The sequence below is a fragment of the Bos taurus genome, chromosome 11, assembly GCF_002263795.3.
Source record: "Bos taurus isolate L1 Dominette 01449 registration number 42190680 breed Hereford chromosome 11, ARS-UCD2.0, whole genome shotgun sequence".
Lineage (NCBI taxonomy): Eukaryota > Metazoa > Chordata > Mammalia > Artiodactyla > Bovidae > Bos > Bos taurus.
This window is the reverse complement of record NC_037338.1, coordinates 100,351,386-100,378,482: the sequence shown is the minus strand read 5'-3', so window position 1 is coordinate 100,378,482 and position 27,097 is coordinate 100,351,386. Positions and strand designations below refer to the sequence as shown.

At 40.2% G+C, this 27,097-nt stretch overlaps 1 protein-coding gene across 13 annotated transcripts in view; it reads left to right on the top strand.

Moving 5' to 3' along the window:
• FNBP1 (formin binding protein 1) overlaps window positions 1-27,097 on the top strand; it is a 135,434-nt gene that overhangs the window by 21,363 nt on the left and 86,974 nt on the right. For all 13 annotated transcript variants that reach the window (XM_024998980.2, XM_024998970.2, XM_024998966.2 and 10 more), the window contains exon 2: window positions 25,735-25,850. In XM_024998980.2, the coding sequence (XP_024854748.1) occupies window positions 25,735-25,850 (116 nt within the window). The remainder of the gene's footprint in view (window positions 1-25,734; window positions 25,851-27,097) is intronic.

Sequence of the window (27,097 nt, the reverse complement as noted above, 5' to 3'; positions counted from 1 at the left end):
AATAAAATCCCATGATACTGATATATTGAAATTTGCTAAGATCATTCAACTGCCTTCAGTATATTTTCCTATTAAAAACAGTGCAGATTAATAGTCTTCTATGTGTTATTTTCCATCAGTGTAAGTATATTTGAAGGATAAATACCAAAAACTTGGGTAAGTGTCATCAGATCACCCTCCAAAGAGGTCTGACAACTGTGTTGTCACCAGGCACGTATTGAGTTCTCCTTAACTGTTTGTAATCAAATGTTTCAATATCTGCTCAACAATTGAGTGTTGTTAATTTTACGTTAGGTGAATTTCATCTCAGTTTAAGACAAAAAAAAGATAAAAAGCAGATTGGTACTGGGCATATTTGTTATCTCTAAGACGACAACCAATCTGGGAAGCTTCTTGATCTTTGGAAATTTAAAAGCCATTGTAAACACTATATAAAACAGTTGAGCTTAAACTCCTCAGAAGGGTTCTAGAAATTTTCTCCCAAGTAATTAAAGGATTGCTGTGTTGTGTTTGAAGTCTCCTTAATGATTGTCTGAGAACTCTTGTTGCAAAACAGGTTCTAAGGGTATATTAGGTGCAATTAAAAAAAAAAAAAATACACCCACAACATTAGCCCAAACTCGAAGAATTAATTGGGAACTGTTCTCTTTGCAAATTAATTTTTCACCAAATCAGTTGTTAAGCTGTCTACCCAAACCAGTACTTAGTGGCTTTCAGTTAAGTTGGCTAATGTTAGTGTTCCAAAGAAGAGAAAGGAGCAGACGGTGAGCAGTCAAGGTTGACTTTTTACATCTCACTGTAATTACTGTGTGGGACTAAAAATAGCTACGTGGTTTTGTTTTTTTTTGTAAAGCTACTATAGTTAGATCGACTATAAACATCATGCAGTTTACCTGTGTTGTAACTCGCTTCCACAAACATGCAGTGTGCAAAGCACCGAACGAGGTGCCTAGGGGGTGGATATGAAAAGACCTGACAGCCGTCCTTAAGCTGACCAGGTGTGAGGTTTCTAGAAATTGCTGTCATCATTTTTCAATACCTAAAACCCATTTGTTCTGAATGGCCAGTTTTCTGTTAGGTCAAAAGCATGTTGGAAAAATATTAATAGCCAGTATTTGACATTGTTTGAAGAAGGCTTTTTTTTTTTTTTAGCAGGTGGGGATCTAGAGTATCTATTAATGGTGATTTTGATTTGTCTTAGTAACAAAGGATGTCCTGACACCCACAGTCTACAGGGGCCAGTTGGGCTTTATATTCTCTGCTGTTCCTGCAGTGGGAATGAAAGGCTGAAGGCTGCCTGCCACTTGAAAAGATGGCAGCTTTTCAAAGTCCTGGAGTGCTCCCCTCCCTTGAATCTGTTAAGGCATTCAGAGCCGAGTACAAGAAACTCAAGGTCTGAATTGGATTCTCTCTTTGCTGAGTTGGCATAGCATATTAATGCTCTCTTCCTATTGGCAATTTTTGGTGTTGTTAATAAATTCTTAGGGCTTCCCTGGTGGCTCAGACAGTTAAGAATCTGCCTGTAATGCAGGAGACCTGGGGTTCGATCCCTGGATTGGGAGGATCCCCTGGAGAAGGGAATGGCAACCCTCTCCAGTATTCTTGCCTGGAGAATCCCATGGACAGAGGAGCCTGGCGGGCTATAGTCTATGGGGTTGCAAAGAGTCGGACATGACTAAGCAACTAACACTTTCTTCTTAATAAATTCTTAGTACCTTTTTTTCCCCCTGTAATTTATTATTATTATTATTATTTAATTTTTGACCAAGTCATGGGGTGTGTGGGATCTTAGTTCCCTGACCAGGGATTGAATCCATGCCCCTGCATTGGAAGGGTGTAGTCTTAATCACTGGACTACCAGGGAAGTCCCACCTTTTGGTTTTATGTTGATGTAAGGTAGTTCAAATGTTACAGAAACCGTCATTTTAAAGTTGTCATTGTACTATTAGTCTCAAATAGATAACATTTAATAAAGCAAAAAAGGAAAAAATGCCTAACACAAGAATAATGACAGGGCGATTCTGAAGTACCCGAATTCAATGAGAAAAATCAGTGTTCACGTGTATTGCTGATGTGACAATAAGCACGTATGCCATTTTCTCCCAGGCTGAATCACTGCTGTTCGTACCTTGTGTATCATCTAGGGTGTTGACAGCCAGTGGGGATTTTCCCTTTAGTATCTACATGGAGAAATATGACTGGAACATACTTCTGTTGCCTAAAAGGCAGATCATCAGAACAGCCTCCTAAGGGACGTCCAGGTTGCTTTCACGTTCTGTAGGCTTTTTTGTGTTTAATCTAGTGGGGTCCTGTGAAATAGTCCACTGTTTACAGAGATACGATCAGCACCGCGCATTTGAGCACTCGAAAAACTCGAGGTTCCTTCCTGGCCAGCCATCATTTAGAAAACCAAAACAAACAGCCAAACAAGCAGGAGTGGTATTGTTTCTTTCTTTCCGGTTAATTATTGTCAAATAGGAATTTGTGTGGCAGCTTTGGGTCCCAGATGGAGCAGTCAGCTCTTTTGGAGCTTTACTCATTGATTTTTGTAAACACAGGAGCAAATTACAAAACTGATACTCCCAGAATATTTTCTTAAATCACTCCACTCCATGATGTCTCTTTCATCCAAAATCACTGTTAAACTCATAAAGACTTTTTATGAAACCAATGCAATCGCATTGTTGGTTTAACCCAGGAAATCATCTTGGCTGGTGTATGTTGGCTTTTGTCTGGGGAAAAATATAACAATTTGATTGTCTTTTTGATGTGTTATTTTATTATTTCTAGCTAGGAAAAACTGATACTTACTTGCTTGAAATAAATTCCCCACTTCAGATTTTCATGCAGCAGAGTTTTCAGTTTGTAGAAATTCTTGTACAACAATTTAGCTACCTTACATTCGTTATCCCAGCTTTATTGATATAATTGACATATAGCATGGTATAAGCTTAAGAAGTACAACTTGTTGATTCAATGCTTATATATTACAGAGTGGTTACCACCATCATTACCTAACACCTCCATCATGTCACGTAGTTATCTTCTCTTTCTTGTGGTGAGAACAGTGAAAAGCTACTGTCTTAACGATTTTTAGGTATGTAATATAGCATCATTAACTATAATTACCATGCTGTGCATTAGATCCTGAGAACCTTTTCACCTTCTAACTGGAAGGTTCCACCCTTTCACCAACATCTCACCATTCCCACATTCACCTCCAATCCTACTCCCTGGTCCTTGGTAACCACCATTCTACTCTCTGTTTGGCTTTTTTATATTCCGCATATAAGTGACACTATACAATATTTGTCTTTTGGTGTCCGATTTCTTTCATTTAGCATAATACCTTCCGAGTCTATCCATGTGTCACAAATGTTGGAATTTCCTTCTTTCTCATGACTGAATAATACTCCATTGCTTATATGTACATCACATATCTTTATTCATGTATTCTTATTTTCGTAAGTGGTAAGTGCCTGTATATAAAAGTGGACTCTTCTTTACTGCTTTTAAAATCATCCAGGGGGTGGTGGGACGGAGGTGATACATGTGTACACAGCTGAGTCACGTTGATGTACAGCAGAAACTAACACAACTTTGTAAAGCAGTCATACTCCATTTAAAAAAATAATTCCGTATTCTCCATATGCTATGTGACAAGTCTAAAAACAAAATTTTGAGGTGGCGAAAATTGCAGTGAACCTTAGCAATTCCTTTTTGTCTTTTTCTTTCTGCAGCAATTTTTAATCAGCTGTATATGAGATGCTGTTTGAATCTTTTCAAAACCTGAAATGTTTTTAAGTTTAAGAAATTTCTCACTAACGCTGGCTCTTTTGATATTATTAAAATAGTTCTTTTGCCAAAATACTCATTCTGTTATACCCCAGAGGAATACAGGGGTGAGCACACAGAGGGTGCCTACCCTCATAGAGCTTACTAATCAAATAACATCCCAGATAAGTGTGGATTTATACTCTTATCATTACCACAAGAGAGGAGTACATCATATTATGAGACCGTGCTTGGGGAGCTAGCTAAGACTAGGAGTTTCAAGAGGTTTCCCTGGGGAAGTGAATACCGTCTTGCTCGTTTATGCTATCTTTACAAATACTGCCTGAAAAAAAAAATTTGCATGGCATGCCTACAATTTACCACACTTTAAATTAGTCAAGATTTTTTTTTTCTGAAGGGAAAATATCAGTCAGATAGACACACCCATGTTTATAGCAGCTTTATTTATAATTGTCAAAACTCAAGAAAGAAACATGATGTCTTTCAATAGGTGAATGGTAAAACAAACTGGTATATTCAGACGATGGACTATTCTTCAGCAATAAAGAGAAATGAGCTATCAAGTCACAGAAAGATATAGAGGAACTTTAAAAAAATTTTAATTGAAGTATAGTTGATTTACAATATCATGTCAGTTTCAGGTGTATAGCACAGTGATTCAGTTATACAGGGACACACACACACATATAAATATATGCATTCTTTTTCAGATTATTTTCCCCTATAGGTTATTACATAATATTGATTAGAGTTCCCTGTGCTATACAGTAGGTCTGTGTATGACAGGGAGGAACTTTAAATGCATACTGCTAAGTGAAAAAACTGGTCTGAGAAAGCTACGCATTGTCTGATTCTAACTATATTACATTTTTGGAGAAGGCAAACTATAAAAAAAAAAAAAGTCACTCAGTCTTGGCCAACTCTTTGCGACCCATGAACTATACAGTCCATGGAGTTCTCCAGGCCAGAATACTGGACTGGGTAGCCTTTCCCTTCCCCAGAGGATCTTCCCAAGCTAGGGATCGAACCCAGGTCTCCCATATTACAGGCAGATTCTTTACCAGCTGAGCCACCAGGGAAGCCCAAGAATACCGAAATGGGTAGCTTATCCCCTTCCAGGGGATCTTCCTGACCCAGGAATCAAACCAGGGTCTCCTGCATTGGAGGTGAATTCCTTACCAAACTAAAAAAGTCATATTTGGTACAACCCCTAAAATTTGGTACTACACCAAGAGCGAGGCTCTAGTTTCAAGAATATTAAAATATTCAAATACATAATGGTGTTGTACGACAATAACCAGGGTATGATTGGCTTACTCTGTTGGGCAGTATTGCTATTCATTTATTTGTAATAAGTAAAAAAGCAAGTAACTCTGCAAGCCAAATTCTATGTTGGAAGTGCTTTGGGTCACTCCGATGAGAACAACAAGGTTAATCGCTATTAGGTTTTGATCTTTCTTAAAGCGAAACTTGAACTTGACTTTTGTTTCAATTGCTGTTTATAGTACCAACTATTATTATGACCTCTTCTTGTGCTGTTGGACTTTGTTTCCTTTACTTAGAATAAACAGAGGTTTTATTTATTTATTTATGGTTGCACCGGGTCCTTGTTGCAGTACCCGGGTTTCTCATTGTGGCTGGCTTCTCCTGTTCACTAGCTGTGGCTCTAGGGCCCTAGAGCGCAGTGTCTTCGGTACTTGTGGCTCACAGGCTTAGTTGCTCTAAGGCGTGTGGAATCTTCCCAGACCAGGGATCAGACCTACGTCCCTTGCATTGGAAGGGGGGTTCTTTACCAGTGGACCATCAGGCAAATCTGCATAAACTTTTTTTTATTGTAAAATATACATAATATTTCTCTGAACTATCTGTTTGTGTTGATTTTTTAAACTTGAATAGCTTTTAGTTATTAAGACGTGAGTTTGAGTAAACTCCGGGAGTTGGTGATGGACAGGGAAGCCTGGCGTGCTGCAGTCCATGGGGTCACAGAGTCCGACAGGACTGAGCAACTGAACTGAACTGATAAGTGTACAGTTCAATGGCTTTAAGAGTGGTATTTGCACTCACAGAAGTTATGTGACTTCACGCTGTTAGCGTGGTGGGGCGCTGAGACAGGAGGCCAACTGTGGTGCCTCATGCTGCAGCGTCCACAAACCTCCCTCCCCCTGCCCTGCAATAAAACACGGAGTCTGACTAGCAACGCTGTATGTTTTTAGCTTACTCATTTTAGTTCATTTTTAAAGTGTGACACAGAAATAGCTCAAAAGAATGGAATAAGATGCAGCTAGAAACACTTTACAACCTCTCAAAAATAGAGCCAAACACGATGGGTTTTCTTTGAGCTATCTGTTTGTGTTTATTTTAAAAACTTGAATAGCTTTTACTTATTAAGAAAACTGTGCTGAGTGCTACATCACTTCAGTTGTATCCGACTCTTTGTGACCCTATGGGCTGTAGCCCGCCAGGTTCCTCTATCCATGGGGATTCTCCAGGAAAGACTATTAGAGTGAGTTTCCATTTCCTTCTCCAGAGGATCTTCCCGATGCAGTGGGTCCTTTACTACTGGTGCCTCCTGGGTAGCCAAGAAAACTGACTACTCATGTATAATTAATGAAAAGAAAAGAAAATACTTGTGCCAGAATTATAGCTATCTAAACATTTGGCTGTCTCACATTCCTTGGTAACAGCTTGGGAAAGCAGCCATGTACTAGAATTTTAAGGTTTTTTTTTTTTTGCACCTGAGCTCAGAGACTTAAGGGCATGGAGACCTTGGTTCGATTCCTGGGTTGAGAAGATCCGCTGGAGAAGGGATAGGCGACCCCCTCCAGTTTCTTGGGCTTCCCTTGTGGCTCAGCTGGTAAAGAATCCGCCTGCAATGCAGGAGACCTGGGTTTGATCCTTGGGTTGGGAAGATCCCCTGGAGAAGGGAAAGGCTACCCACTCCAGTATTCTGGCCTGGAGAACTCCATGAGCTGAGTGACTTTCACTTTTAGGGACTTAAGGCAAATCTTAGTTATTGTGATTGGAAGTTGTAGAAAACAAGGCCAAAAAGTAAAAGCAACCTTATATATGTAAAATCTCATGTTATTGTAGGTTCTTCAAAAGTAACATGTTTAATGCCTCCATGAGAGCACGGTACTTTTCTGCTCGCAACTGCAGTCCTAGCTCTTGGCAGAAAGGCTAGCACACATTATCCTGAAATCCAGGATAACTCATTCTGATCATGGACTTGAAGGAATTAAACAGCAGAAGAGTTACAGTTGTAGCTGAAGAAGTTTCCACTGATTCATTCATTCCTCAAATATTTAACAATGACCCCCCTGGTGGCACGTGCCATGTTAGTCTTGTTTGATGGTGCAAGACGTGGTGAGCCAGGCTCAGATGAGGTCGTGCTCCGTGAAAGAGGTAACTAGTGTTGGGATTACAGGTGAGAGTTCCCAGCGCATCTTTGGTAAATGGATTACTATGAAGGTTTTGGCACTTGGCAGCACGTTTAGAAATTTAGACAAAAAGACATTTGAAAGTGAGCCATGGATTCCTGTTTAATGTACAAAAGTCAGTGGAGATGTTTTCCCTTTTAGTAGAAGCACCACACTTGAATAAAATGGCAGCATTTATGCTATTTTTATCATGAATTAAGGAAATGGGAACCCATTCCAGTATTCTTGCCTGGAAAAGCCCATGGACAGAGGAGCCTGGCGGGCTACCGTTGATGGGGTCGCAGAGTCGGACACGACTGAGCGACTAACACACACACAGCCTGGAAGGAAATGGTAATACAGTAAAGTGAAGGTAGGAGTTACTTCCAGTATACTAGATGTTTACGTATGCTATTTCCTTAGGTGTCTTAAAATACATATGTATGTGTATTGTGGGCTGCAGCGGGTCTTAGCTGCAGCACACAGCCTCAGTAACTGTGGTTCGGGCTTAGTTGTCCTGCAGCATGTGGGGTCTTAGTTCCCCAACAAGGTATCAAACCTGTGTCCCCTGCATTGAAAGGCGGATTCTTAACTACTGGGCCACTAGGGAAGCCTCTCCTTAGGTATCTTTAAAAATAATAGCTAATTTTAAATTAACACCAAACTATATTGATAATCGGAGAAGGCAATGGCGACCCACTCCAGTACTCTTGCCTGGAAAATCCCATGGACAGAGGAGCCTGGTAGGCTGAAGTCCATTGGGCCGCACAGAGTCAGACACGACTGAAGCGACTTAGCAGCAGCAGCATATTGATAATCAGGGAAAATGCTCATTGAAGAAAACTTGGAATGCACAGAGAAGTATAAAATAGTGGGGGGACCCTCAGAGTTCTCTAATCCCCTGAGGTAACCATAACCATATATTACATTTCTCTGCATAAAAAATATACATCCAATTTTAAATCCAACAAACTACGAAAGACATTTATACCAAACATGACGCTTAAACATTTAAGAAATGGTGAGCTTATGCAAAGCAATAAGATAAATTCAAAATTTCTAGTAGATAAGTGAATAGAGGTTAAGAGAATAGTTATGAGAGGAAATTCCAAATGCTAATGAACCACTGTAAAAAACTTAAATTCATCAGTCGTCAAAGAAACACATAATAAAGCAATGTTTAACAGATTGGCAAAATGAATTTTTTTTGTTCGTTTTTTAAAAAAAATTTAATTGAAAGATAATTGCTTTACAGAATTTTGTGGTTTTCTGTAATGCAACAACACGAATCAGTCATAGGTACACCCGTGTCTCCTCCCTCCTGGACTTCCCTCCCACCTCCCTCCCCATCCCAGCCTTCAGCCTGTCACAGAGCCCCGTGTGAGTTCCCTGAGTCATACAGCAAATTCCCGTTGGCTGTCTATTTTACATATAGTGTTATAAATTTCTTTATCACTCTCTGCATCCGTCTCCCCTTCTCCCTCCTCCCCTCCCCCCACGCCTGTTCTCTGTCTGTTTCTCCATTGCTGCCCTGAAAATAAATTCATCAGAGCCATCTCCTCAGATTCCACATGTATGTGTCAGTATATGATATTTCTATTTTCTCTTTCTGACTTACTTCACTCTGTACAATAGGTTCTAGGTTCATCCACCTCGTTAGAACTGATTAAAATGCGTTCCTTCTTATGCCTGAGTAGTATTCCGTTGTACATAGGTACCACAGCTGCTTTATCTGTTCATCTGTCGACGGACTTCTAGGTTGCTTCCATGTCCTAGCTATTGTAAACAGTGCTGCAATGAACATTGGGGCACATGTGTCTTTTTCAGTTTTGGTTTCCTCAGGGAATATGCCTAGGAGTGGGATTGCTGGGTTAAATGGTGGTTTTATTCCTAGCTTTTTAAGGAATCTCCATACCGTCTTCCATAGTGGCTGTATCAGTTTATATTCCCACCAGCAATGCATGGGTGTTCCCTTTTCTCCACACCCTATCCAGCCTTCTGATGATGGCCATTCTGACTAGTGTGAGGTGGTATCTTGTTGGAGGTTTGATTTGCATTTCTCTAATAATGAGTGATGCTGAGCCTCTCTTCATGGGCTTGTTAGCCATCTGTATGTCTTCTTTGGAGAAATGTCTCTTCAGGTCCCTTTCCCACTTTTTGACTGAGTTGTTTGCTTTTCTGGTATTGAGTTGTATGAGCTGCTTGTCTATTTTGGAAATTAATTCTTTGTCAGTTGTTTCCTTTGCTATTATTTTCTCCCATTCTGAGGATTGTCTTTTCACCTTGTTTGCAGTTTCCTTTGCTGTGCAAAAGCTTTTAAGTTTAATTAGGTCCCACTCGCTTATTTTTATTTCCATTACTCTAGGACGTGCGTCATAGAAGATCTTGCTTTGATTTATGTCATCGAGTATTCTGCCTATGTTTTCCTCTAAGAGTTTTATAGTTTCTGGTCTTACATTTAGGTCTTTAATCCATTTTGAATGTATCTTTGTGTATAGCGTTGTTAGGTCGTGTTCTGATTTCATTCTTTTGCACGTAGCTGTCCAGTTTTCCCAGCACCGTTTGTTTTTTGCTTTACAAATGGTAATATTAAATTCTGGTCAATGTTCAGTAAGATAGGCACCCTTATTCTCTGTTGGTGGGGTGTAACTGTAATTGGTCCACCTTTTCTGGAAGAGACCTGGGCAACAGACAAGGCTGATTTTCGGTCAGAATGGCCTCTGTTCTGATTGGATGGGGGAGTCTGTTGATATTTGGTTGTTAAATATTTTGACTGTCACTTCTGCTAGTAGGTATTAGCGGGTTTTAAAATGATGTTATCTGGAGACCTAGTAGTTATCATGGGAATGTAAACTAAATTAATTTTGGATTAATCTTTCTGAGATTTTTTTTTTATAGTTTAATACAGTAAAGATCTACTAGTACATAAGCTCCATAAGAATAGAAAATTTATGTTTTCTCTTTGCTGCTATGCCCTCCAGTGTTTGACACATAGTTGGTGCTCAATAAAATATCACTGGATGAATGAATGGATGGATGGATGTGATTTTGGTATAGAGAAGACATAGCATATGTTGCTTACTCTGTAATATAATGTGTTGTCTTAACCTTCATCGGCATTTTATTGGAGAGAAATTATCTATTATGTTCCTGTGATAGTATGTGAAAAATATTTTTGGCTCTTAGACAATAATAGTCTTGGATTCTTAAAGTTTTTTTGCTTTTAAGTGTGAAATATTTTTTGCAATCAATAATCAATCCATACTTGGGTATTAAATGATGCCCATCTTCTGAAGAACATTTTATATTTTTTATGGGAACAAACTAAGAAGCACATCAATCAGGGAAAAAGTAATATTTCAATACTTAATGTAATAGATTTTTCTATTAACTTCATTTTTTTTTTCTTTCATAAATGTATCTTCATTTTTGATTGCCCGTTGGCAGAGGTTTCAGTGATCTTAAGTTCCTCTTGTATTGAAGGTTTCCTCATTAATCAAACTGTAAACTAATAATTAAATATTATTTATGGTATAATTAGTATAGTATAATTGAGTCAGGTGGCTTAGTGGTAAAGAGTCTGCCTGCCAGTGCAGGAGACCCAGAAGACCCATTTCATCCCTGGGTCAGGAAGACCCCCTGGAGGAGGGCATGGCAACCCACTCCAGTATTCCTGCCTGGGAAATCCCACGGGCAGAGGAGCCTGGCGGTCTACAGTCCATAGGGTTGAAAAGAGTCGGACATGACTGAGCATGCACGAGCAAAGAGCAGTATGATCTATTATAAATCAATGTATGAAGCTGTGTATGGATAGAATGATGTGTGCAGAAATAGTGAAATGCACACCCATGAGCATTTCATCCAGGGAAAGAAATAGAACTTTACTCCATCCAGAAGTCCCCTGTGAGCCCGATCACATCTCCCCTTTCTGTCGTATTGCTCTAATTGAGCATTATTCAAAATTTTGTATTAAAAACAGTCTTCAGTTTTTCTTTGTAGTTTTTCCTCACTTATGAATATACCAGTAAACAGTAGAATAGTTTTGTCAATTCTATGACTTGATATTCATTCTTAAAGTTATTATGATTTCCCTTCTTTCCTATTGGGTTTCTTTCCTCTTTTTCAGAAATTTAATTTGGTTCTCATCTCAAAGAAAAAACAACTTTTGTAACTATGTATGGTGACAGATGTTGACTTACTGTTGCAATCATTTCAGGATATATATACATATCATAATTATTTTGTACACCTGAAACTAATATAATGTTATATGTCAGTTATACCTCAATTAAAAAAAGAAAATTGATCTGACGATTCCTTCTATTAATATATTGTAGATACTTACTAATCCTTTGTTGATCATGTATTACAAATATCTTCTCCCAGCTCGTCATGTATCATTTCATTTTCCTCATGGTATCTTTTCACGAACAGAAGTTTTTAGTTTTTACACAGACAAGTTTATCAATTTATTTTTCTTTATGGTACATGCATTTTTTTATCTTGTTTAAAAATCCTTTCCCACCTCAAGGTTGGAAAAGCATTCTTGAATATTGTCTTCTAAAAGTGTTAACAGTCTTGCTTGTCTCCATTTAGGTCCTTAATCTGCCTGGAATTATTTTGTGTATATATTGTAAAAGAGAGTTTTGATTTCATTTTTCCCAACAAATATACAATTATCCCAGCACCTTTTATCGAACAGCTTGTTTCTTCCCCATTGACCTTTGATCATGATGGTATGATGGTGGTCATGATGCTAGTATTAACACTCACTAAGGACTGACCATGTACCAAGCAATGTTCTAAGTGTGAGACAGCTTATACAAATCCTTTTACAAATTCCTACAAACAGATCCTGCTATTATTCCCAGTTTTTAGATAAGAAACAAGCACAGAGAGTTCAAGTAACTTGCTCCATGTGACATAGCTGGTCTATCAAAGAGCTAAAGTGAAAATGTTAGTTACTCAGTCATGTCCAACTCTCTGTGACCCCCATGAACTGTGTAGCCCACCAGGCTCCTCCGTCCATGGGATTCTCCAGGCAAGAATACTGGAATGGGTTGCCATTCCCTTCTCCAGGGGATCTTCCCAACCCAAGGACTGAACCCTGGTCTCCTGCACTACAGGCAGATTCTTTACCATCTGACTCCCCCAAGGAAGCCCCAAAGAGCTGGAGTTCAAACCAATTCATTCTAGCCTCCGGTTCCTGCCTTTAGCTTCTCTGACTCTTCTATACGATTACCTGTTTTCTAGACAAAGTCTTTTTTGGCTTGGGCCTGTTCCTGGCCGTCTCGTCTTTGCATTCTCCTATTTTTCTGTCCCTGGCCAGTACCACACAGCATTAACTTTACAGTAAGTCTGTGCTGGGTGTGGCCGCTACCCCTACCTTGCTTTTCAAGAGTGTTTTGTCTGTTGACTGACTTTTGCAGTTCCTTTTAGTCTTGAATTACATTCTCCAGAAACCTGGGATTTTAATTGAAACTACATTAGATCTATCGATAATTTGGGAATGATTTGATATATTTACATTATAGAGCCTTGTATCTCTTCATTTCTTCTGGGTTTCTTTAATGTCTCAAGAAGGTTTTATTGTTTTCTCCCTGATGGTCTCACAGGTTTTTTATTCAGTTCATTTCTACCCAGTTGCAATTTTTCATGCTATTGTGAATGATATTATTGCTAAAACTTCACGTTCGGCTTGTTGCTCTTGTACTGAAAAGCAGTTGCGTCCTATGCATTGATTTTATATCCAGCAACTGTATTAAACTCTTAGTTCTTAAAAGTTATCACTGGATTCTTTTGTCTGTGCTACATAGTTAATCATATGCTCTGTGAATGACATATTTCTTCCTTCCTAATCCTTATATTTTTTTCCCTATCTTGTCTTATTGAGCAACTGATTTCCCCAAATTAGGTCTGACACCCATTATCCAAAACCTTTGGGACCAGATGTGTTTGGAATTCCAGATTTTTTTAAATTTAGAAAGGAACTACAGTAAATATATCATGTAATGTAATAACAATCTGGTTCTACCATGGAAGATAAAACTAATCACAGTAAGTGTGACACATGGGTAAAGCGTGTCACTAGATGAATTAATATTTCTTAAAATACTTTTTTATTATTTATTTGTATGCGTCAGGTCTTCATCATGCAGGGTCTTTCATTAGTTTTTCTAACATGCCTTCTTTAAACTTAAGTATTTAAAAAATATGTAGTATTTGGACCAGATGTTGTGAATAATAGCAGAAATAAAAATGTTTTATTCTGTATTTTTAAACCTGTTTCGTACAAATAAGAGCTCTCCTGGTCGCAAAACAGACTCTCAAAAATTCTCTAGCTGTGGCATGCAAGCTTAGTTGCTCGGTGGTAAGTGCAATCTTAAGTTTCCCAACCAGAGATTGAACCTGTGACCCCTATGCTAGAAGGTGGATTCTTAACCACTGGACCACCAGGCAAGTCCCTGAACCGACTTTACTTAACATTGGAAGTGAGTTAATTGCTACGCGTTTACTCTTTTTCATTGGTGTTAACTAAGTTTCAGGTGCCAGGACTTAAACAAAAATTTTCCCCTATGGTATTTCTCTAATATTCTGCCCAATCCCACACACACACCTGGAAATAATTTATAGAGTTTAGAAATAAGTCAGAGTTTTAAAATCTGGCTTTTTCCTTCTCATTAAAAGTTTAGTTTATATACTTTGCTCTTCGTTAGAGTTTGGACCGCCTTCAAAGTTCCTCCTGGTATTCAGAATGTGGTTTCCTCCTCTCTCCCTCTCCCTCTTTTCTTCTGCCCTTGGGTTAGTCTTAAACCTGTGGAGGATGGTGTGGGAAGTTTGAGAGGTACAGTGAGTTCTCTAGGACTCAGAGGACGGCTGGCCAGCTGGAGGAGGGGGAGGGGACTGAACTCTTGGACCTGCTGAGGGAGCTGGCCCAGGAAAGAAACCAGTTCGTATTTAGACAGCCTTCCATGTCCAAGCTGATGCACAGAAACCTGGAAAGGAATGAGAAGATTCCATTCCAGGTCGAGGCCAGATGGCGATGATCCTGAGCGTTTGTTTTAAAAATGTTCATCTTAACAAACTTGACTAAGCAATGAGAGCGTTCTGTCACAAGGAGAGCGTTTTTTTTTCTTATAAAGAGCAAGGTTTTGTTCTCTAATTTCCATCTTCAATCAGCATTCATGCAGCCCACTACAATTTCAAGCTAGACCCGGCTTTCTGAGCCTAGTTTTTATAGTTTCATCATCCTTCCTTCCTTCCTTCCTTCTTTCATTGAATATACTTGATTTACAATGTTGTGTTAGTTTCAGGTATACAGAGCAGTGATTCGATTTTATATATTTTTTTTTTCAGATTCTTTTCAGTTATAGGTTATTACAAAATAGTGAGTATAGTTCCCAGTGCCATACAGTAGGTCCTTGTTGTTCGTCTATTTTATATACAATAGTGCTTAGTTGCTTAGTCGTGTCCGACTCTTTGCGACTCTCAGACACCCATGGACAGAGGTGCCCGGTGGGCTACAGTCCATGGGGATTCTCCAGGCAAGAACACTGGAGTGGGTTGCCACGCCCTCCAGGGGATCTTTCCAACCCAGGGATCGAACCCCAGGTCTCCCGCATTTGCAGGTGGATTCTTTACCTTCCGAGCCACCAGGGAAGCCCTATACAGTAGTGTGTATCTGTTAATCCCAAACTCCTAATTTACCCCACCCTACCCATCACCCTTCATTCTTTTCTTCCTCTACTTAAATATTTGACAATGTCTGTCTGGAGGAGTACCATTAAAAATACCATTTACAGGCAGAAACTTAACACAAATTGTAAAGCAATTTTCCTCCAATTAAAAAAATATATATATTAACCATGAAATATTATTTACAAAGTTAGTGTTTTTTTCTTTTTTTTAATGAAAAATAGTGAAAGCTCCTTGAAATGTTTTTTCGTTCAAAATCTTATTCTTTGCTATCTCTTTCACGCAGCCTGTTTGGGGTAGTTACAGATGTCTGTTTTTGTTTGTTTGTTGCTTTTACTGTATCCAAAGGAACAGAGAAGAGGGCAGAGAGTGATTAAGGTGTTCTAAGAACATTGAAATAGGCCGGAAGCTCACTGCAGCTTCTTAAAGCAGTATGTTCCAGAGCAAATTCCCCTGCGAGTCTCATCTGCTTGGTCTCGAGAACAGTCAGAATTTGGGTGCTTTTTCTCACATACGATTTGTTACCTTCTCTTTTCATTTCAGGATGCAGGGTAAAATCACATTACACTTGGCCAAGGGCACCCCTCATTCATTGGCCTGAGTCCTCTGCTTTCTGGGGCCTTTAATTTGTTGTACATCCAGCCAGCACCAGCCTCCTTACTGCCCTTTGTACACAATGTAATTATTGTTAGAAAAATTCCAAGACGCAACTTTTCATGTACTGTGCGCCTTTCCACATTCTTTATGTCAATAACTTCACCCATACGCTGTTGCCTCTTAAACTTCAGCTACAGTTTTTGTTTTTGACTTGAACATGTATTTTCATCTCGTGTTTATGTCCTTACCTTTTATGTTTCCAGAGCACTGGCTGGAAAGAACATGGAGTGATTCTTTAGTATTTTCATTTTCGTAACAGAGAGAGTTCACAACAGTGACTCATTATAGCAAATATACCTAACTTTGTACCTGTTTTTTCTGACATGCTGTAGACTTCCTTGTTTGTTTTTAAATGTTTATTTATTTGGCTGCAGTGGGTCTTAGTTGTGGCACGTGGAATCTTTGATCTTCGTTGTGGCATGTGGGTTCTTTCAGTTGCAGCACCCAGAATTTTTAGTGGCGGCTTGCATTATACACCTTTATACCATGCAAACTCTTAGTTGCAGCATGTGGGATCCAGTTCCCTGACCAGAGATTGAACCCAGGTCCCCTGCATTGGAAGCACAGAGTCTTAGCTACTGGACAACGAGGGAATCCCTAGACCTGCTTTTTAAGGAGATCTCAAGTTCAGGAACGGAGAAGGCATTGGCACCCCACTCCAGTACTCTTCCCTGGAAAATCCCATGGGTGGAGGATCCTGGTGGGCTGTAGTCCATGGGATCGCAAAGAATCAGACACGACTGAGCGACTTCACTGTCACTTTTTACTTTCATGCATTGGAGAAGGAAATGGCAACCCACTCCAGTGTTCTTGCCTGGAGAACCCCAGGGGTGGGTGAGCCGGGTGGACTGCCGTCTTATGGGGTCGCACAGAGTCGAACATGACTGAAGCGACTTAGCACCAGCAGCAAGTTCAGGAAAGCCTTTCGTTTTGCATGCATTCCCTTCCTAATTAAAATCTGTTGTACCAACTTGACTGTCCAGCCATGACCCTGTCACATCAGAGCCCCTATTTTGTCAGTTATGTTACAGGCTGTTGCCTGAGTAGGCATTCTCAACCCAAGGAGCTGCACCACCCCAATTCACTGGACCCATTTCAGAATCAGCAGATGTATATATGGTTTGACAGAATCTGCAAAAATCTGTATTGTCAAAACACAAGGCTATCTGGCTCCTTGAAAGAAACCCTCTAATGCTGTCTCTCACGTTTTATCTACTGTGGACAAACGCTGACGTCACTTTGGGTAATGGTTTTTCATCACTTTCGAGGTTTGACAGCTTTTACGTTGAACCTATATTTTGGGGTATTTCTGCCTTTAATTTAATGTATGAGGACAAGTCTTCCTTTGTCCAAGGAAATGAATTGAAATCTTTGTTAAACATCCAAGAAATAGAGTCGCAGATGGTATTTTGGATGACACGTTTTTGTTTATAAAGTTCTATAATTTTTTGTTGTTCTTTCTATAGATGCAACCACTTGAATATTCAGACTCAAGTGGATTTTTAAAAACTTTTTAAGTGAGTTTTTCTTAGATTCAGTCTGGGTAAATCTATATCTTCTGACATTTTGTGTGTGTGTGTGTAGTAACTTTTTAAAAAATTTTATTTTTAATGGGAGGGTAATTGCTTTACAATATTGTGTTGGCTTCTGCCGCAGAACAACACGAATCAGCCATAAGTATACATTTGTCCCCTCCCCCTTGAACCTGCCTCCCGCTCCATTCTACCTCTCTAGTTCTCACTGAGTTCCAGGCTGTGTTCCTGTTACACAGTGACTTCCCGTTAGTTGTTTTACACGTGGTAATCTGTATGTTCGATGGCTGCTCTCTCAGTTCGTCCCGGCTCTCCTTCCCCTGCTGTGTGCTGTGACCCTTCTCGGTTCTGTGTGTCTGTGTCTCTATTCCTATCCTGCAAATAGATTCATCAGTACCATTTTTCTAGATTCCATGTATATGCATTAATATATGATATTTGCTTTTCTCTTTCTGACTTATACTTCACTCTATAAAACAGGCTCTAGGTTCATCTACCTCACTGGAACTGACTCAAATGTGTTCCTTTTTATGGCTGAATAATATTCCATTGTATATATATACCACAACTTCATTATCCATTCATCTGTTGGTAGACATCTAGGTTGCTCTGACACTCTTTTAAAAGTTTTTTTATTTTACATTGGAGTATAGGAGATTAACAGGGCTTCCCTGGTGACTCGGACGGTAAAGGATCTGCCTGCAATGTAGGAGACCTGGGTTTGATCCCTGGGTCAGGAAGATCCCCTGGAGAAGGGAATGGCTACCCACTCCAGTATTCTTGCCTGGAAAATCCCATGGACAGAGGGGCCTGGGGGGCTTCAGCCCACGGGATCTCAAAGAGTTGGACATGACTGAGCAACTAGGGACTCATACAATAGTAGGTTAACAATGTTGTGTTAGTTTCAGGGATCCAGCAAAATTATTCAGTTACACATATACCTGTATCTATCTTTTTTCAAATCTCTTCTAACACTTCCCTCAAAGAGAAGAGGATGCCAACACCAGTAATATCATCCCAAGGGATTGTGTTGAAATAGAGCCATTTGGGACACTTCCCTGGCTGTCCAGTGGTTAGGACGCCTAGTTTCCACCACAGGGGGCACACGTTTGATCCCTGGTTGGGGAACTAAGATCGCGTGTGCCCCATGGCACGGCCAAAAGAGAAACAGCCGTTCAGGATCAGGTGCTTCTCAAGGCGCCCAAGTCCTTAGGAAAGCGGGTTTCTTACAGAATTAGAGCACCCTAAAACAGTGTTTTGATACCACATGGAAGTGCCCCACTGACAGGAGGGGATAATTCCCTTTCCTGAGTAAGTAACTTCCGGCAAGGGGATGGATTTCCGCATTTCTGTGTGGAGGAGGGCTGCCTTTGGATACCCTTTCTCCAGTCTGCGCCATTTATACAGAGGCGACTTTGGCAACTTAGTTTCTTATTAGATTGGCTTTGGATGTGTCTGTTTAATATCCTTTTTGATTAGAGGAAGTATCGTGTTAAAAATTGACCTGTACTTTGGAGACAGCTTCACTGTGGCCGATATGGGTCTCTTCATCTTAAATAGCTTTTGTGCTCATAATTCCTGTGTTAGTTCTTTGGTATAATTTGAAAAAAAAAAATCCGATTTCAGAAGTCTTCTTGAGTAAGCAAGAATAGTCATTATATCTGACCTAGAGAAACCAGTCTTCACCCTGACTGATGGGTTTATATTGTAGGTCTATGGGAAGGCAAATTTTGTTTGTATTAAACTTTATGATTTGGGGACTTGACTGCAAGGAGATCCAACTAGTCCATTCTGAAGGAAATCAGCCCTGGGATTTCTTTGGAGGGAATGATGCTGAAGCTGAAACTCCAGTACTTTGGCCACCTCATGTGAAGAGCTGACTCATTGGAAAAGACTCTGATGCTGGGAGGGATTGGGGGCAGGAGGAGAAGGGGATGACAGAGGATGAGACGGCTGGAATGGCATCACTGACTCGATGGATGTGAGTCTCAGTGAACTCCGGGAGTTGGTGATGGACAGGGAGGCCTGGTGTGCTGCGATTCATGGGGTCGCAAAGAGTCGGACACGACTGAGCAACTGAACTGAACTGACTGAACTGATGGCGGTCCAGTGGTTAAGACTCCATGCTCCCAATGCTAATCCCTGGTCAGGGAACTAGTCACACATACCACATGGTGGAGCCAAAAAAAAAAAAAATAGAAACCCAAAATACAAAAAAATAAATAAACTTCATGATTTTTTAGAACGTCTGATGACGATAACTTCATGACCTAAACCAATGCTAGAGGTCATGCTTATTTCATTGTTCAATCTTCAATGTATAAAGGAGCTTGATCACAGTCTAGGACGTAAAACCAGACCTGAAAAAATAATTGTAAAATACTGATTAATACAGTTGCACTTTCCTCATTTGTCTTTTCAGCTTACTCGGCCCCTTGTGGCTGAAAGCTCCTGCCAGGAGCCTTTGGTTCATTAGAATTCAAGGAGCAATGAGAATTCAAGAGAAGGGGGGAGCGGGGGGAGGGGGAAGGGGATTCTGAAAAGGTACCTGTCAGGTTGTAATCAGTTACTTGGACACATCCGTTTGCAGTTCTCTTGGCAAATTTGGAGTTATTTGTTGAGTGTGTATATAGTATACACTTATAAATTAAACATTTTCCATTAGGTCCTACATTATCCGACTTTCTTCGTCTTTGGCAGTATGAAGCTTTCAAGTGAAATTTTAGGGTATGTGTCATATGATAGAGGTTCCTCAAGTGCGTCTCTGAACCTCTGGAGGTTCCAGAAACCCTCTCGTGGAGTGCACGAGGTCAAAACTATTTTCATAATGATACTAAGACATTGTCTTTTTCACCGTGTGGGCATTTGCACTAATGATACAAAAGCAGTGGTGGGTAAGATGACTGGTGGCTTAGCAGGAATCAGGGTGCTGGCTCCAAATTGTGGTAGTGGTTATTGTATTCTCATCATTGCCTGTTTAAAGAAAAAAAAATCAGTTTTATTTTTAAATGTCTTTGATGAAACAGTAAAGATGAATGATTTTATTAAATTTCAATGTTTGAATATACATCATTCATCTTTTTAATAGTGTGGCAAGATAGGAACCAGAATACTTAAACCAGATATTAAAGTATTAAGTAATTAAACCAGTATATTAAAGTATTAAGAATACTTAATCCAGAATACTTAAGTGATTGTATTTTGAGCTGGACTAGCTGCTTTTATCAGGGGCCTTCCCAGGTAGCTCAGCTGAAAAAGAATCTGCCTGCAATGCAGGAGACCCTGGTTCAACTCCTTGGTTGGGAAATTTCCCTGGAGAAGAGATAGGCTACCCACTCCAGTATTCTTGGACTTCCCTGGTGGCTCAGACAGTAAAGAATCTGCCCTGCAATGAGGGAAACCATGGAAGACCAAATGAAGGAGGGCATGGTAACCCACTCCAGTGCATACTTGCCTGGAGAATCCCCATGGACAGAGGAGCCTGGCGGGCTACACTCCGTGGGGTTGCAAAGAGTCGGACACGACTTGAGTGACTGAGCACAGCTCAGCTGCTTCAGTCATGCTGCTGCTGCTGTTTGGCTCCTACGTCGTGTCTGGCTCTTTGCAACCCCAAAGACTGTAGCCCACCAGGCTGCTCTATCCATGGGATTTCCCAGGCAAGAATCCCACAGCAGGTTGCTATTTCCTTTTCCAGGGGATCTTCCCAACCCAGGAAATGAATCTGAGTCTCCTGCATTGACAGGTGGATGCTTTCCCACTGATCCACCAGGGAAGCCCACTTTTATCATAGGCTGTCGTTTTTACTTCAAAGAACAATCAACAGATGAACTCTTGGGCATTTGGCAGACATTTTCTCTAAAGTGAATGAATCAAGCCTGTCACCTCAAGGAAACAACTGACCATATTTGTAGCTAAAGATAAAATCCCAGCTTTTAAGTGGAAATTAAAGCTTTGGAAAATGTGTCCTTGCCACTGTGACCTGACTGTTACCACATACTTAAAGACTCATCGGATAAGATCAGTAATGATATAGACGTGTGTTTCTAAAATGGTTTATATTGAAACATGTCGACACTTGGAAGATCTGCATAGTAAGTGAAATAACATTTCCAAATGACCAGAGCATAATGCAGTCATGCCCAGGTAAGAGATCCATTCACAGTGCAAGACAGACTAGTGCATTTTATTGTAACTGGTATGAAAAATTCATTGCCATGGTTTCAAGTTTCACATTCCAGCTAGCCTTTAAGAAACTAGTATTTGTTGAGTTTGGGTATGGTATCCACAATTATCTAGAAAGGACATTGAAATATGCCTCTATTTTCTAACCATTGCATATCTGGGTTAAGTTGTATTTTTTTATATACTTCCACCAAAATAAGGACCCACAACAGACTGAATGTGAAAGAAGATGAGAATCCAGCTGTCTTCTATTAAACCAGACATTAAAGAGATTTGTAGACATGTAAAACAGTACCATACTTCTAATTTTTGTGGGGGGAGGGGGTGTTTTTTTGAAGTAAAGTGCCTAAAAATAATATATATAGATATATATATGCTAGGTAAATTAATATACAACAAATTTATTGTTGTCTTTTAAAATTAATTGATATTTTTTAAGTCTTTCAACTTTTAATTTCTGATAGAGTAAATATTGATAGCTATAAAGCAGATAAACAGGAACTTGCCTGGTGGTCCAGTGGGTAAGACTCCTCGCTCCTGATGCAAGGAGTCTGGGTTTGATCCCCAGTCAGGGAACTAGATTTCACATCCTGCAGCAAAAAGGTCCTGTGTGCTGCTGCTAAGACCCAGCACAGCCTCTGTGTGTGTGTACACAGATACACACACACATGCGTATGTGATAAAATAAGATGAGCAAAGGCTCTTTGGGGTCTTTAATGAATTTTAAGAGGGGAAAGGAGTCTTCAAAACTGCTGCGATGTGACATCAAACAGCAAAGGATACATTTTCTCTCTCTCTTTCTCTCCCTGCCGCTCTTTAAATCAAGTATAATTCACAGAAAATGGAAAGGACTCATTTTTGATCATGGTACCATCTGCAAAGTGGTAAAGGCTATTTTGAAAAATACCACATACAATATTTGTTCATAAAAGAGTCTTTTTAAGATCTGGAGGGTTTTGGGTTTTTTTTTTTTCCCATTAAGTTTTCCACATTTTCATCAAGAATGTAAGCGGGTTGATTGGTTTTTCATCTGTTTTGAATTTTCTTGTAGCTGCTGTCAGAAAGTCCATGTTGCGGCCGTCCATGTGACAGCAACAGTAGAGTCTTGCATCACTGAGGTGTTGTAATATAGCAGAAAAAAGAACTATGCTATATTCATGAGCAAGTGCTAGTTGGTTACTGAGTCAGGTTTTTTTTTTATTATTATTATTAAGATCTTCTATCCCATTTGGACACTTATTTTAGTAAGTGCTTTATTATAGCTTGCAGAATGGTCTTGAATAGAGATAACTTTATTGAAAACATATTGTTGGTTTGAGGCCAGTAATTTTTAAGGTAGGCTCAATTCAAGTGTAAATTTTTTTTTAAAAGTTTTTTGATCTCAAAAGCTATTGCTTTATATTGTACACATTAGTGCTGAAAAGAATTGCAAAATAATATAGTAAGGAAAAGTAGGAAATTTGGTTGTTAGCAGGACAAGGGTGAAATCTAAGAGCAGATGATCTTAGTAAGATTTTGAGGAAACATCTATACCTTTAAAAATAGTAAAGCTGGGGACTTCCCTGATGGTCCAGTGGTTGACTCCATGCTTCCAACGCAGGGGGTGTGGGTTTGATCCCTGGTCAGGGAACTAAGATCCCACATGCCCTGTAGCATGGGTGAAAAAAAAAAAAAGTAAGGCTCTGGTGGTAGAAATTATACAGAGAGAGGGGTCTCAAATGGAGGGAGGGGTATGAAAAAGAGTTAAATAAATAAGGTCATTGTAAAACTGTATTAACAACGGTTTACTGATTAGCAGAAAGCTTTAAAGTAGCCTTGCTCTGGGAATTCCCTGGTGGTCCAGTGGTTAAGAATCCAGCTTCCAATGCGGGGGACACAGGAATGATCCCTAGTTGGGGAATTAAAATCCCACATGCTGTGGGGTAATTAAGTCCACAAGCCCTGCAACTAGAGAAGCCTTGATGCACCTCAACGAAGACCCAGAGCAGCCAAAATAAAGAATAAAATAAAACAGCTAATTAAAAATAAAAGAAGCCTCTGAATAACTAGGAACGACTGCAATCATTACTTGAACTGTTTGTATATTTGTTCTCTGCAGTACTTTAAAGAGATCTACAGTCTTGTTTACACTTTAAATTTGCCTGACCATCCTTGTCCTTAGAGGTAACATAAATAACCTTCTTGAGCAGTGAAGTCTCAGTTTGTGAAATCTATTCTCGGGGACCAGGAATCAGTGAAAGTCTTTAATATTGGTCCTTGATTTTTGGTGGCTCAGCTGATAAAGAATCCGCCTGCAATGAGGGAGACCTGGGTTCGATCCCTGGGTTGGGAAGATCCCCTGGAGAAGGGAAGCCTCCCACTCCAGTATTCTGGCCTGGAGAATTCCACGGACGGTACGGTCCATGGGGTCTCAAAGAGTAGGACACGACTGAGTGACTTTCACTTTCTTTCACTCAGTTTTTTTGTGGTAACAGTAAACATTATTAGGTATGGAGATAAACATTTTACAGTGCTAATTTTCAATTAGAAAACATTCTAGTAAAAGAAAACCTGAATTTCCTTTTTTTTTTAATTAATTCTTTTCGGTTATGCTGGGTCTTCGCTGCTCTGCATGGGCTTCATCTAGCTGGGGAGAGTGGGGGCCACTCTGTTTTGCGCACCAGCTTCTCCTTGTGGCAACTTCTCTTGTTGCAGAGCACAGGTCTAGGCGCATGGGCTTTAGTGGTTGCAGCTCACAGGCTCTAGGACATAGGCTCAGTGGTTGTGGAGTTGGCTTAGTTGCCCTGCTGGCATGTGGCATCTTCCCAGACCACGGCTCGAACCCATGTCCCCTGTATTGGCAGGTGGATTCTTATTCACTGTACCCCACCAGGGACGTCCAAGAAAACCTGAATTTCTTACGTCGTTTCTCCAACTGTTGTGTGGGGCTGAGTTCTGCTTCATGGAGAAGACAGGCAGAGGGGCGGCAGTTTGGGGTGAAGTGATTTGTTGAGTTAGGGTTCCATGAAGCAGAACCAAGCAGCCACCCTAGGATTCTCCCCTCCACATCCCTTCCAACTCTCCATCTAATCTGTCATGAAGGCTAGCTGAGTTTGAGCTCAGTGGTGCGAGCCCATGGACTGTAGCCCACCAGGCTCCTCCATCCATGGAATTCTCCAGGCAAGAATACTGGAGTGGGTGGCCATTCCCTTCTCCAGGGGACCTTCCCGACCCAGGGATTGAACCCAGGTCTTCAGCATTGCAGGCAGATTCTTTACCATGTGAACCACCAGGGAAGCCCTTCTAATTGAAGTACAGTTGATTTAGTGTTGTGCCAATCTCTGCGATATAGCAAAGTGTCTGAGTTATACACATATGTATATTCTTTTCTTATAATCTTTTCAATGCATTTTTAAACATTCTTTTCCATTATGATTTATCCCAGCATTCTGAATATAGTTCCCCGGGCTGTACATTAGGTCCTCGTTCATGCATTCTAAATGTAATCGTTTGCATCCTCGCTGATTCTTTGTTCATGATCTGTAGACTCCTTCCCTCTGCTCCTGGTTTTTTGCCTTTGGATTACTGAACAGTCCCCTGACTTCCAGCTCCTGGTGATGCTAAATGTATCTCTGGCAGTGCCCCTCCATTTGTAAGCCATTCAGTGGCTCACTGGTGCCCACCAGAGAGTCTGAGCACCTTAACTCGGCATTCAAGGCCCTGGGTGATTCAGCCGGGCCCCTCTGGTTCCATCAGCCACTGCCACTCGTTCCCTTGCATCCTACCCCCACCTTGGACTCTAGCAAGACCAGTCCACCTGATTCCTCTCCCTGCCTTTGCATTAGCTGTGGCTGGAATACCTACCCGTTCTCACTCTTGCAGACTGCTGTTCTCAAGGCACTCGGCACATTGGGGCTATATTTTTATTCTTGGTTCCCCAGCCCCAGTCACCATACCTGCCCCACACGGTAGGCTTGACGCATGGGTGAATGTTGAATAGAGTCCATGTGAGTCATTTTATTTGTTTGAACTCTTATTTTGTAACTCTTCTCTCTCCCATTTCTTTGCCCCAAATTTCAGTGAGCTTATGTTGAAAGTTAACTCGCAAATGACCCTTAAGGGGCTAAGAGTGTGGCTGAGTTAACTCGGGAGTGTGTTTCATGTCTCAGTTTTTGGTATCTGCAGAAGACACTGCTTTGCGCCAATACATTAAATATATCCAAACACCACGTTTTTAAACAGAAATAGGGAACGTGAACGGATGGGTCAGAGTTCAATATCTCAGGCAGTTTTCAAACCAAATTTGGTAATGTTGATTTAAAATTGCTCAACGAAAAAGCACCCAAGTACAATCATGGAAAATGTTAGAACTGCTTTCTACGTACTGATATATTGTTGAGAGAACTGTGCACTGAAGTTATGTTAATCACAGAGAAAGATTACAAGCTCTGCCTTTGTTTTTTTTTTTTTATTAACAGGATCAATTTGACAACTTAGAAAAACACACACAGTGGGGAATTGATATTCTTGAGAAATACATCAAATTTGTAAAGGAGAGGACAGAGATTGAACTCAGCTATGCAAAGCAACTCAGGTAAGTTGATATTGAGAAAGGTTGTTTGTTAACTGCAGAATGAATGTAAGGGTCATTTATATCCTCATTTTATACCATAAATGTGTAAGCCTTTAAATATTGATTTTCCCCTTTCAGGAAAGCTTATATTTCAGTAAAAGCAATTTTTTTCATATAGAAAATTATTTTTCAGAGCACAGTAAACAGAAAAACCAAATTATTGCTTTTATACTCTGTTGCTTAAAAGGTCAGCAGCTGAATTTTTGAGCAGCTTTTTTTTTCCCCCAGAAAACTTTATCTGAAGCATAACAACAGAGAAGTACACATATCACAAGTGTATGACTCCAGAAGTTTTCAGAGTGAATACAATTATGTGATCGGCACCCAAGTGAAGAAACAGAAAATTACCAGCCTCAGTGTCCACTCCCCCAGTCCCTTCTGGTTCATGCCCCTCCCCTGCCCCCGTGGTTGACCACTCTGCTCATCTCTGGCCGCATGGATTGGTCTGGCCTGTTTTTGAAGCTTTGGTGAATGTTATCATTTATTATGCACCATTTGTATGTGGTTTCCTTTGTCCCTCATTAGGTCTATGAGATTCATTCATGTTACATGTTGTGGTGCTTTTTATTTTGGTTGATGAGTGTGCCGAAGCTTGTCCAGTCTGCTGTCACTAGGCTATTGCTTGTTTCCAACTGGGGGCTGTAAAGTACATGTCCAGGAGTGGAATTCCTGGGTCTTAGGCTTTGTGTATGTTTAGATTTAGCAGATGGAGTCAGTTTTCCAGAGAGCTCGTCTGGTTCATGTTCCCTCCAGCAGCAGCTGAGAGGTCCTCAGGCAGCCCTTCTTACAACTCCAAGGACCAAATTATCCAAGAAGTTTGTGTTCTTACATAAAATATTTAAAAGTTGCTGGCAGAACTAAGCTTGAAGTGGCAAGATCTTTAATGACTTCTTGTTTGGTTGGTTTGTGCAGATTGTGAGTATCTAGATGACTTTCGATTTAGAAACATTTTATTTTAATCCAAAGACCATGTGGACAAGGTGAATGTCATGTATCTTTGAAAGAATCATCTTAGAGAGCTCTTGTTGTCATTTAATAAGCACCTAAGTGGTACATATGGTGCACTTCATGGATGATAAGTTTTGTTTCCATTGAGCAAATAAAATACAATATATATTGCTCAATGAAATAATTTTTATAAAGAATTTTTTATAAATTTACTATTTATTTGCTTAATAGTACAGCTGGGAAAGACCGCAGACAACAGG